The sequence below is a fragment of the Lagenorhynchus albirostris genome, chromosome 2 (genome assembly GCF_949774975.1).
Source record: "Lagenorhynchus albirostris chromosome 2, mLagAlb1.1, whole genome shotgun sequence".
In the NCBI taxonomy this organism is placed as follows: Eukaryota; Metazoa; Chordata; class Mammalia; order Artiodactyla; family Delphinidae; genus Lagenorhynchus; species Lagenorhynchus albirostris.
This window is the reverse complement of record NC_083096.1, coordinates 35,647,465-35,659,873: the sequence shown is the minus strand read 5'-3', so window position 1 is coordinate 35,659,873 and position 12,409 is coordinate 35,647,465. Positions and strand designations below refer to the sequence as shown.

Here is a 12,409-nt window from a genome sequence, read left to right as displayed (position 1 = left end):
CAGAGAAAAAGCAACTGGAAAAGACATCATCTGTGTTCTCCCCACATCCCTGCTCTGGAGATTACCACAAGCGTCCCCACAGAGCCATTGGCTACCCGTGTGTCTCGGCCTTGATGTCTTATTGCTGGCCCCACCGGCCCACAATGGGGTCAGATGTGATTGGGTGTCAGTGCTGCCAGAGCAAGTCTTTACCAATGAGAGGAGGGTACTGTTGAATAAATACCCAGGCTCATCCTCCTTAGAAAGACAACTCGGAATTGTGTTCCCCATGCTCCCAGAAGGCAGTCAGCATGATTGAGCTTCTGCTTGCAACAGCAATGACCTCTTGAGGCTGTCCTCACTCCCCCATCTTACTACGCCACTCAATCACAGTGCTTTCTGGGGAACCTCCCAAGGAAAGTAGATCCCCACGTGTCTCAGGAGAAACCCAAAATAAACATCAACCAAAAGAAATTCTGAGTAAAAGGACCAGACAAATGGCTTTTAAGACCATGGTTATGGTAACTCACTTAGCAGTATTTCTATATGAAGATGAATGAGCATATTATACATAGAGTGAAATACAGTATTGGAATTAAAAAATAGTGAATAAAAAAAAAGACCATGGACAGATACCTTCTATATTAAGTAGGTTACTATAGCAATTCAAACCTATCTAAAGTTTAGTGAAAGCCTGCTACACACCCTTGTCTCATTGGAGTATGTTTGGGGGAATTAAACTAAAGAGGTCACTGTTCCCCCATAGAGTTCTGTGTATAAAGGAGATAGAACAACCAAAGGAACTGAGATATGAATGATAGAGAGATTTTAGAGGATGCAAGTGTTGGAGGAAGTCGCCAAACACCCCGAGACATAAATATGATTAATATGGGGTTTCTCCTCATGTGGGGGGTAGTTGCTTGAGCCATTTTACTTTCTATTAAGGAAAATGAGGACCATATCAGAACAAGGACTTGGGAGCACAAAGGTGGCTGCCGGGTGGGCTTCCACTCATCAGGCTTTCAGAGTCTCTTCCTGAGGATGGAATCAGGAGATCAGACACCGACATGAATCTCCTTCTCACAAGCCAAAAGGGAGCATTAGTGAGGCAGAGGTCAAGTGCATGGGGGTTTAGAAAAGGGCGTGACTGCTTCAAATGGGGGACAACGGACAAGGCTTTTGGGGTGTGTTGATGTTTAATCTAAATACTGAACACCTGAGTGACTTGTACATGTGAACTGTGGAGTAAAGGCAATCCATGGAAATGTATTGGTGTGAACCCATGTTCATATGTCCAAGGTCCCTACAGTAAAATAAATATATCAACTTTATGTATGGGTTTTTTCACAGACCTCATTTCACAGAGTCCTAATGACCACGAAGACAAAATACTGTTGGATATGTAAATTGTTTAATTGATAAAATGTGTACTCTGTGTCCAGAAAAGCAAAAATATGAATCAGAAAATGATCAATAATTCTACAGTATCAAAGCACTAAATATTAACCAATTACCCTTTCTAGATAATTATTACCACAATTGATGGTGTAAAAGAGATGGTAAAGGTGATTAACTGAAGTGATCCATATTGGATTTAAGGCAGCAAGGCACATTTTCCTCCCCTTCATGAGAAACATTACAGGGAACCCTCCTGAGTGGCTTGCTTTGCCTCATCTTTCTGAAGCTCCAGGGTTTGAATCTCCAGGTACAGCTTATACACCTCCAGGGCCAATCTCACCTCCTGTGGATCTGGGAGACACTGCATGAGTTTCTTGCCTTTGACCACTTGCTCACAGCCTTCAGGGTACTCCTAAAGGAGAAATATGTGATGAGTGTGCTTAAAAGGCTTCTCTTCCAATTGTTAGGGGGCATAGTTCATGCTGACAAAGGCAGGACTACAGATTCAGGACCAAGACCCACCCAGAACTGGTGGATGAGCAGGAAAACAAGAAAACACCTTGGACCCCGCCATCTTCTTCCTCAGAGGAATATAACTCTGCTCTGAGACAGCCTCCCAGAAAGCCTCTGTGGGAACAGAGACTATTTCTGTTGACCATTCAGAAATGGGACAACAGTATACCATATCCCCTAGAAAAGTAAAGTTAAGGAGTCAGTACTCCCAGGTATCTGAGAACCTCCACTCCAAAGGGGCTCAGTTTTCCCTGTTCTCAAGTGAGAACAGGAAAACTTGCCACTCCTTTCTGACCAGAGGGCTTCAAGGCAAAATTGAGAGTTCCTTTGCATGAATGAATCTTGACAAGTCAGATGTCACCTTTACTGGCAGGACAGTCCTTTGAGTGAGACACACCCATTTTAGGGTTTGATAGATTGTAAACTTCCTTGAACTGTGCCACTTACCCACTCACACTTGGGCACCTCCGGGTACCACGTTCTGTTTTCTGAACAAGTGATATTTTGGGAACCAACCAAACCATAACGAGAGTCACACTGGACAGTGACAGTTTCAGGTTCAACATATCCATCCTTATCCACAGATAACCTTCCATGTTCTATCTCTGGTTTCAGACACAAAGCTGAAATGGAACATAATTTTAAGCAATCTGTAGATCTAAGAAAAAGATATGAGTCTACGGTACTACGAATGAACTATATTGAAGTGCTGCTAATTGTTTTACCTTTTCTTTCATCTTGAGAACAAAAATAATTTTCATTAACATATTTATTGAGCATTGGCTATGTATTAGACTTTGGGCTAGTACTTTATGTGATTATCTTATTTAAGTCTCACTATTTTATCTAGGAGAAAGTGAGATACAGAAAAGTTAAGTAACTTGCCCAAGGACATAACAATTTTAAATAGCATGACAGAATATAAAAAGGGCATGTGACCCTAAATCCTCATCTATCAAATCAACTACCTCTCGTATCTTGATCCCTATAAGATGCTGAATACAAGATTTTCCCTCTCGCCTATTATCCTCCCGTGTGCAATGGAAACAATGGTGGCAAATAATCCCTGCGGTTGTTGATGACAAAGTGATATTAAACTTGTGTGCATGTAACAATCAGACCCGATCTTGTCCCCTCTTGTCCCCACACAGATGGCACACTAGGAGTCCCCCACTCACAACATGCCTATGTCCTGGGCTGGTGGTGCCCTGCACTGGCTGTGATGGAAATACCTGTGACCTCACCACGACGCTTGCAATTATCCCATGGGAGTCGACATTCATGCTAGACCAACATTCCATGACAATTTTGCTATGGGCCACAACTACACTCAGATAAGATGTACCAACTGTAGAATATTTCTGGAAGTATACAAGAAACAAAGAATAGGGGCTGCCTCACAGAGGCTGAATTTTGCACCTGGGAGAAAGAAGTAGGAGAGATTAATGTTTCTGTGGTGCCCTCTGTACTTTTTGCTTTGGGTACTGTCAGAATATAGTAAGTATTTTAAATAAATCAAATCAAATCAAATATTTTTTTGCTGCCTCTGGCAGAGAAGAAACTGTGCTCTCAAGCCTTTCAGGATAGTTCCCCCACACACAAAGCTGAAGAGAGAGCTGGAGTTACCTTTACATTGAGGGGCTTCAGATGACCAGCCTGAAGAAGAGCAGGAGAGTTTGTTCTTTCCAACCAAGGTGTACCCTTCATCACATCTGTATGTAGCCTCAACACTTCCAAGTGGAAATAATGGATTGACTAGTTTATGATGTCCATGGGCAATGACAGGAGGAGAATCGCAACCTGAAGGGAGACATAAAAATCAAAGAGAGTCAGAGTGTTGAATGCTTATATCAACACTTCCCAGAATCTGTGTGGTTTGTAGGAGGCTTCCTTCTGTCCTTCTATCTTCTCTGCCCATCTGTTCACTTAGCCAAACCCAGGACCTATGCTGCCCTTCTGTAGGCGTGAGGCTGGGGAACCTTAGAAAGGCTCCGATGGAATGACAAGCACTTAAGATTTGTTTCATTTTATTGACAATTCACTAAACTTGACACTATTTAGGAACCATTTTGGCATGAAGGCTGAATTCAGTCCAAAGTCTCATTGTACTAGTGGTACACTCCACTGATTTCAGGCTAAATGCAGAGATGTACATCTGGGAGAGACTGTAAAGATGCGAAATAAATCCACAATCTCTGACTCATTGCTCCCAATCAAGCCTGTCCATCCAACCCCCCAAGAATATACTTACTGTCTTCTAAAATATTTTAGAAAAGAGCTCATAGAAAGAATAAAAAAGGTGGATTGCAGGTTGGAATAATAGATGTGGCATGGTGCTGAGTACCTCTCTGAAAGGGAACACTGTCAGGTTCCACAAACAGTGCATGAGAAATTTAAATAGAACAGGGCACCAGGAAAGTCAGGTACAATATTAAACTGACAGGCTATAGTATCTACAAGTACTATCCTCAGATGCCTCCTTGAGGCATAGAAAACATGATGCTGACAATGAGATTCAAATGCTGGAGTTGCCATGGCACGTGGTAGAAAGAGAGATTAAGTGACTCAGAGAAGAGAGCATGCTGGAGTGGATGTACCACACACATGCTGGAAACCCCACCAAATGATTATGTTCCCTGGGAAAGCCTGGAGGATACAGGTACCAAGGTCAGAAGGAATATCCTAACAAGAAGAGCACCCATATCAAAGGCCAGAGCTGATGATGCGAAGAACATTAAAGAACAAATTTCACTCTTAGCAATCGCAGTCTGAGAGGTGCTTATATGCTTCAGAAGCTAAGTAAATGTAATCATCATAATGAGTGGCAAGTTAGAGAGACAACCAGAGGTGCCTGAGAGTTAGGAATACGGTTAATAGAACATGGCATTCATAAGGGTGAAAATAGATGAGCAGCCAACCAGATACGACTCAATTTGTACCATCGAAAGAAATTAAGGATGGATGATCAGGAGGCTGTTGGCATTTGGTCCAATAAAAAGTTATAATCCTTTGTTCAGTTTCTGGACCTGTGCCAGTTGTCAGGTCTGGAGATCATCGACTAAAGGAAAAAGACAGTTTCCAGAAGTAAAGATACTACAACACCTTGGGAAGTATACACAGTAATGAGTGCCCCAGTCTTCTAAGAGAACCTATGTCTATTTACATAGGTAACTGTGCACAGGTGAGAGGTGCACAGTAATCCAAGGATTATTGAACATAGAGCTTGAGTTGACATGGATACCTGGAACTATCATGGCCCCCCTATTAAGCCATTTGGTGGCCTTTTCCATTATCTTTTTTTTTTTTTTTTTTTTGTGGTACACAGGCCTCTCACTGTTGTGGCCTCTCCCGTTGCAGAGCACAGGCTCCGGACGTGCAGGCTCAGCAGCCATGGCTCACGAGCCTAGCCGCTCCATGGCATGTGGGATCCTCCCAGACCGAGGCATGAACCTGTGTCCCCTGCATCAGCAGGTGGACTCTCAACCACTGCACCACCAGGGAAGCCCCATTATCTTTGAAAGTATAAACGGGATAGACAAAATGGGTCATTGGTACAACCTCCACATTGGTCCTTGGCCTATGGGGTTAGAGCTGTCTTATCCAAGAAGGTCAAGTACAAGACATTGATACTACCTATACCCTCCCCCTGGAGGCAAAGAAGGTAAGTTTTTTTAAAATATCATGTACTGAAGGGTAGGGGAGAAGGAGAAATTTGTGCCACTCTTAAAGAACTAAAGATGCAGGAGGGGTCATCATATCCCCATGTACTTCACCAGTGTGTCTACTACAAAAATTAGGATTCTGGAGAATTCCAGTAGGCTACTGAAAACCCAACAGCATTTTAGCCCCTATTGCAGCCACTGTACCAGATGTGGTAGAGCAGATTAATATGTCTTCGAGTAAGTGAGGCCACTGATTCAGCAGAGGCCTTCTTTTCCATCCCTATCAGAAAACAAGGTCACAAACAGTTTGCATACACATGGAAGGTTCAAGATCAAATATCTGCATTTTAAGACCTTGGCTATGATAACTCACCAGTCCCTGTCATAATAGAGTCTGGAGATATCATGACCATGTGGACATCCACGGAATATCATATTGATACAGAACATCAATGGCATCATGTTAGTTCTACTGAATAAGCAAGAAGTAGATGGCATGATGATGTTCCAGAATATGGAAGATAGAGAAGGAAGAAAAGAAGTAAGCTCAGAAAGGCAGGTTCACTAGATGTGGGCAGGTTTTATACTGTAGGTGAAGCCATATGGACTAGAAGGAAGAGAAGAAAAAAGAATAAATACCAAGAAATAAAAGGTAATAATTGAACTGTCTAGCTTATCTTTTAGATGTGGGCTCTTTTCATTGATTCAGAAAAAAGAAGGAATCCAGGAAGTTCAAAAGAATGGGAACAAACAGTGGGGGAAAAGAGAAAGTTGAACTGAGGGGGCAGTATTTTTTAACAAACTTATCCACTCTTAAAATCATTCAGGGTATACGAACTTTTTTACCTAATGTGGGTTTTTTTGTTTGTTTGTTTTGATTTCATTTTTCCAACTGAATGAGGCTGTAGTAAAGGAGTTTCACTGCAAGTTCATTTGTTGCATTCAAATTATACAAACAATGTTAAGGGTTAAAAAGTACCACACATAAAAAACATCAGCATCAAACAAAACACCAGCTTTACATATTTCCTAAATTCTAAATTTACATTATAAAAGCAAATTATGAAAAAGGCATGGTAGGGAATAAACAATGTCATACTTCCTCTTTCTCAATGGAAGTCACAACAGTTACTAATATTTATCACCCTGTGAAGTTCATTGTTCTAATTTCCATTATCCAAAGAGGGAGTCTGTCCTTAAGGATATCCAAAACCCTATTATGCTGTGGTATTAGCAGCATCCTTGACACTGGGACAAAAGCCAAGCAGTTTGTTCTATGTTCAAGTTGTTGATCCATAAACAGCACAATAATACCAGGTTTCCTGGGAGGGTGCCCACATGCTTCAACCAGTGGGTTCCGAGATCAACATACTCACAGCTGATCAGGGTATAGGAACTTCTAGGTAAAAATGCAGAATAAGAGATTCTAGCATTGGAGCCTTTCTGCAGTTCACACATACTTCAGATGAACTAAGAGTAGATTTCCAAGAGAAGAAATCAAACTTAAATTTGATAATTTCATCTGCTTCTAGATTGTTCTTTAGTACTACTCCAACTCTTAACCTCCAAAAAGCGATGGGAAGAATGACATTCATCTCTAAGATCTGATTTTCTATCCTTTCATTCACTTAGCAGATTTTTTTTTTTTTTTTTTTTTTTTTTTTACTAAAATCTTGTCTTTGTTCAGTCCACTTCCTCTTCCATCCAGGCCTTTCCAGCATAGGTGAGTCCTGCTGTTGATCACAGCTACTAGCCGCCAGGGTCTCTTGATGGTGTCTTAGCACTTTAGCAGTCTATCCAATACTTCTGAAGACTTTTCCATGTATCACCTTTCACCCATTTTGAGTTCTTAGTGGCAAGTTCTGGCATAACTCAGTGATGGGTAGAGACGAGTCTTTTCTTCTTACATGTATCACCAATAGGAGAAATTATGCCTTTTCCTCTTCCATTCATGCAGGTCCTTGGCCAGCTCAAACAACCCGAGGTGCGTGTTGATTATAGGATTAAAAAACCACAAGCAAGGAGAACCACTTCTGTCTTCTCTGAATTTTCCATGCTAAGAATTTGAAGCTGTTGATCTAAAAGGAAAGCTCCGACACCTCCCTTGTTTTTACAAAGGAAATTCTGCAAATCTGAGGTGTTTTGCAAGGTAGGCTATTGGAACCATTCCAACTTGTTTGTCAACAGTCTTCTCTAAGTTGGGCTGTAGCAGTGGTTTCACATCTGAACTGTAACTCTGTTCCCAAGGCTAGAGGCAAATTTACTGAGGTTTTTTCATTTTACAGAGAGACTGAAAGAATGAAAACTTTCTGCTCCACACTTGAATATGACCTTGCCTTGGGGACTGTTGTATTTGACCCTCACAGACTCAACCATCTTGGAACCCCTATGCTTGACTCAAAAAAGCATCCTGGGCTGATTCCCCTAGAGACCAGTTTCTCAGGGGCTCCAGGTGAGGGCTTACCATGTCCTCAGGGCCAACCAGCCCATGTCTCTTTTACCTAATTTGAAACCTTCCCTTAATAATCTCCATCATTTTGAATGTTCATACCAGCATTATTTACAGTAGCCAAGATATGAAAGCAACCTAAGTGTCAATCAACAGATGAATGGAAAAAGATGTGTATCTATATCTATGTTATATATATATATATATATATATATATATATATATATATATGAATATTACTCAGGCATAAAAAAGAATGAGGTTTTGCCATTTGCAACAACCTGGATGGACCTGGAGAGTAGTATGCTTAGTGAAATAAATCAAACAGAGAAAGACAAATACTCTGTGTTATCACTTATATGTGGAATCTAAAAAATAAAATGAATGAATATAACAAAACAAACAGATTCACAAATATAGAGAACAAACTAGTGGGGGGAAGGAAGCTAGGAGGGGCAAGATAGGGGTAGGGGATTAAAAGGTACAAACTACTATGTATAAAATAAATAAGCTACAAGGATATATAGTACAACACAGGGAATATAGCCAATTTTTATAAGTGGAACATAACCTTCCAACATTGTGAATCACTATGCTGTATGCCTGAAACTTACGTAATATTGTACATTAACTACACTTTAATTAAAAAATAACAATCTCCATAATTTTGATGTGAAAAACTTCTAAAATAACATGCTTCCATAAGCTCTTACCTGGGTAACATTCTGGTGTTTTGGGACTCCATGTGCCATCTGCTGTGCATGTAGCATGATATGTATATTTCTCATGACATGTATATGAAATCTGATCTCTATAGAAATAGGTACAGCTATTGTCAATGTCGCTTTTTCTCAGTGGCGTGATTCTGCCATTGTTCAGTTCTACTACTGGGCAACAAACCTCTAAAAAATATAAAAGAATGCTAATGGTTAGTAAAATCACCATGAGGAGGACCCTATGGCTAAAAGTCTAATTTCTACCTTTAGAAGATCTCACCACTGAAGAGAGATTGGGAAAGCAGAGGCAATTTGAGTCTGCTCTCCCTGGCCCTGATTTGCTAAAGCACTCCAACTCATTTGTTTCCAATTCAGTTGTTTCCAATACTTTGTTATTTAAGTGGTGGCAATAACTTTTACTAAATATATTTTAATTCAGTGATATTGTTAAAATCTTTCATTCTATTTCCCCAAAATGAGTCTGAATGACTGCAGTGGAACTTTAAGTCCTAATGTGAAATGACTAATCTTTCAATAAGTGGGTTACCATTTTTCATTATTTGTGCATTTCACATATTTTTCAAATTCCAATCTACAGAATAAAGTTCCCTGTATTCTGGGCCTCAGTGTCTTTACCTCTAAAATGGCAAGAGTCTGATAGATGTGTAGAAGAATGCATGTTGTCAATTCCATTGAGGCCCATAAAATTGCATCCATATATCTTTTAGCCCCTCACTTACTCCCAAGTGAGACTAGAGAGAGTCTCTTTTCTATCCTACTGAGGCAAAAGCACTGGGTCAGGGGTCAGAGCCTGTCTTCTAGAGGCAGGTCTTTCAGCCCACAGTCTCATGGCTCAAGAGACATGAGACACAAGTCACCTTGCAGCTGCTTGAGTTCATGACTGTTTCACAGACTTTCCTTCTGTCGAGCACCCCAAAGTCTACATTGGGGAGGAAAGGGCTGTGACGGAGGTCCGACTTGGGCGGTGGTGGAGCTGTATTCTCCATTGTACCTTTACCAGTAATGAAGCTCATACTTAATCTTCATAACATTTGACTTCTGTGTTTTGTCTCATTTGATTCTGAACCAGGATAAGATTATAATTTCTCAGCTCCTCAAGCTCCAAAACATTTATGGTCCCTTCTGGCAATAATTGTTCACTATTGTGTTCAATTAGTATAATTCTAAATTTATCTTGAGGAAAAAAATTATATTCAAGATGGAAAATCCTATCACATACTGGATATTTAATATACAAAAAAATTTAAAAAAAAGAAACTCACCCTCACATTGTATGTATGGGGTCCACTCCAAATTTCTCTGACAAGTCACAATCGTGGGCCCATCTGCCTTGGGTTTATAGCCAGAATGGCAGAAGTACCTCAGTTCAGTCCCAATATCATACACTGCCTCTTCTGTTGGCTTCTGGTAGCCATATCTTCCCCAGATGGCATGGGGGATGTTTGGTAAGCCAGCACAGCCATCTGCCCATAAAGGAAGAACAAGGGAAAAGGACACTCTTACTAGGGATGCAACAGTGATCAATGAGCCTGTCCTATCAAAGGGTGTCATGTGCTCATTCAGCCAGGAACCAACCTGCCATAGCTGATGAATCAGTCACACCAGAAAACACACATGGACATGCACCCAAATGTGCAAGGCACCAGAGAGGTTCTTACTAAGGGCACTAACAAGTGGTTTCTGTGTGTCGTGCCAACTATTCAAAATATGAATTCTTCTTCCTCTTCATTTTACTTCAGAAAGTTTGGTATCTGAATTGAAGCATTGGGCTTGCTAGGTGGATATGACTGGAGAAATGTTGCAGACAAATAAATCTAACTCTTTTGTTTCCTGGCTGATAGGAGAAAATAAACAAGAGTCATTCCCCTTATCCAGATGACACCAGAAACTTTATCATTTAACGGTTTGGCAAGAACAAACCATGCACAAAGTGACTTCTGAGCCTAAACCTTTTATCTTGTCCTCTTCACTCTTTGCTGCTGCTAGTGGTTCACAGTATGGAAATGTAATAGAAACATCTGTCAAGTTGGATGTTTATTTTATTTTTATCTTCAAGGGTGAGGGTCTTTTTTAAGTTTTATTAAGACACAAGTCACATAACATAACATTTAAAATACACTATCCAATGGTTTTTACTATATCCACAGAGTTGTGCAACCATCACCCCTATCCAATTTTAGGATATTTTTGTCAACCCAAAAAGAAACTCTGTACTCGTTAGGAGTCACCTCCTAGTCTTGCCTCCTCCCAGGCCCTGGAAACCACTAAAATTCTTTCTCTCTCAATGGATTTGCCTGTTCTGGACATGTCAAATAACCTCTGTGAATGTATTTCTCATCCTTAAAATGAGGATAATAACAGTGCCCACAATTCTGGACAGAATTCATTGAATTAATTCTTGTTATGTACTTAGACTAGCACCAAGTTATCATTGTTACCATTAAGATAATTTTTAACAGGGAACTCTACTTAATGCACTGTGGTGACCTGAATGGAAGGGAAGTCCAAAAGGGAGAGGATATATATACATGTATGGCTGATTCATTTTTCTGTACAGTAGAAACTAACACAATACTGTAAAGCAACTGTACTCCAATAAAAATTAATTTTTAAAAAAGATAATTTTTAGTGATCCACATGAGTTTATAATTTCAGAGTATCAGAATCATAGTTAGTCCATACAATAATTTTGTGCAAGTTAGAAAAAGGCATTTTTCCCTCAGGACACTTTATATCTTTTAAAACAATCACCATAATATAATGATTTTTGCTAGAACAAAGCAATTTTCTATCAACTGCAAGAAAATTATTGAAATACACATACTAATCCACAATGTCTACAATGCTACATCTCTCTTTAGGGTTGTAGTGTGCACAACTGCGTGTGGCAGCCTTTTGTGATGTTATATGACCTTGCACAGTGTAGTGTAATCATTCTTTTTTCCAACAAGAAAAAAACTGAGGGGTTGATCTAAATTTAAATTTTTACTGTGATTCAAATGGGCTTAGGCATATAAATATGTCCCCATCAATATTTCTGGATATCTTTAGATGCCAGACATTGAAACTCTTTCATGGCCCATACTTACTGAGTTCACAAATGGGAGGAGGAGGATGCCAGCTGTTATCAGCTCCACAATGGATTAACTTGTTACCCTTGAGACGATAACCTTTATTGCAGTCAAATACAATAGTCTCTTTATAAGTATAGATGGGTCCAAATCCAGAGATTATTTTTCCATCTTTAACCACTGGCTGAGGACAAGTGACTTCTAAAAACTCAAAAGAAAAGACAAATGGGTTATATATATATTTATATATATGCTTTTTTTTTCAACTTTTTTGTGTTTTTTTTTTTGCGGTACGCGGGCTTCTCACTGTTGTGGCCTCTCCCGTTGCGGAGCACAGGCTCCAGATGCGCAGGCTCAGCGGCCATGGCTCACAGGCCCAGCTGCTCCGCGGCATGTGGGATCTTCCCGGACCGGGGCACGAACCCGTGTCCCCTGCATCGGCAGGCGGACTCTCAACCACTGCGCCACCAGGGAAGCCCTTTTTCCAACTTTTAAAAGCCTCAGTAAAATGAGATCCCATCATGTAGGTTCTATTGTGAGATGATTGTGGATAACTCTAACTTCTTCACTTTCCCAAGAAAAACTAGCCATATATAATCC

At 40.3% G+C, this 12,409-nt stretch overlaps 1 protein-coding gene across 1 annotated transcript in view; it reads right to left on the bottom strand.

Moving 5' to 3' along the window:
* Nucleotides 1-1,373: 1,373 nt before the first annotated feature.
* Nucleotides 1,374-12,409, bottom strand: part of C4BPA (complement component 4 binding protein alpha) — a 41,242-nt gene continuing 30,206 nt past the window's right edge. Inside the window, exons 7-12 of the mRNA XM_060130409.1 lie at nt 11,828-12,010; nt 10,001-10,201; nt 8,715-8,903; nt 3,517-3,690; nt 2,338-2,513; nt 1,374-1,789 (exon numbers count right to left, since the gene is read on the bottom strand). Coding sequence (XP_059986392.1) covers nt 1,616-1,789; nt 2,338-2,513; nt 3,517-3,690; nt 8,715-8,903; nt 10,001-10,201; nt 11,828-12,010 — 1,097 coding nt within the window. The 3' untranslated portion in view covers nt 1,374-1,615. The remainder of the gene's footprint in view (nt 1,790-2,337; nt 2,514-3,516; nt 3,691-8,714; nt 8,904-10,000; nt 10,202-11,827; nt 12,011-12,409) is intronic.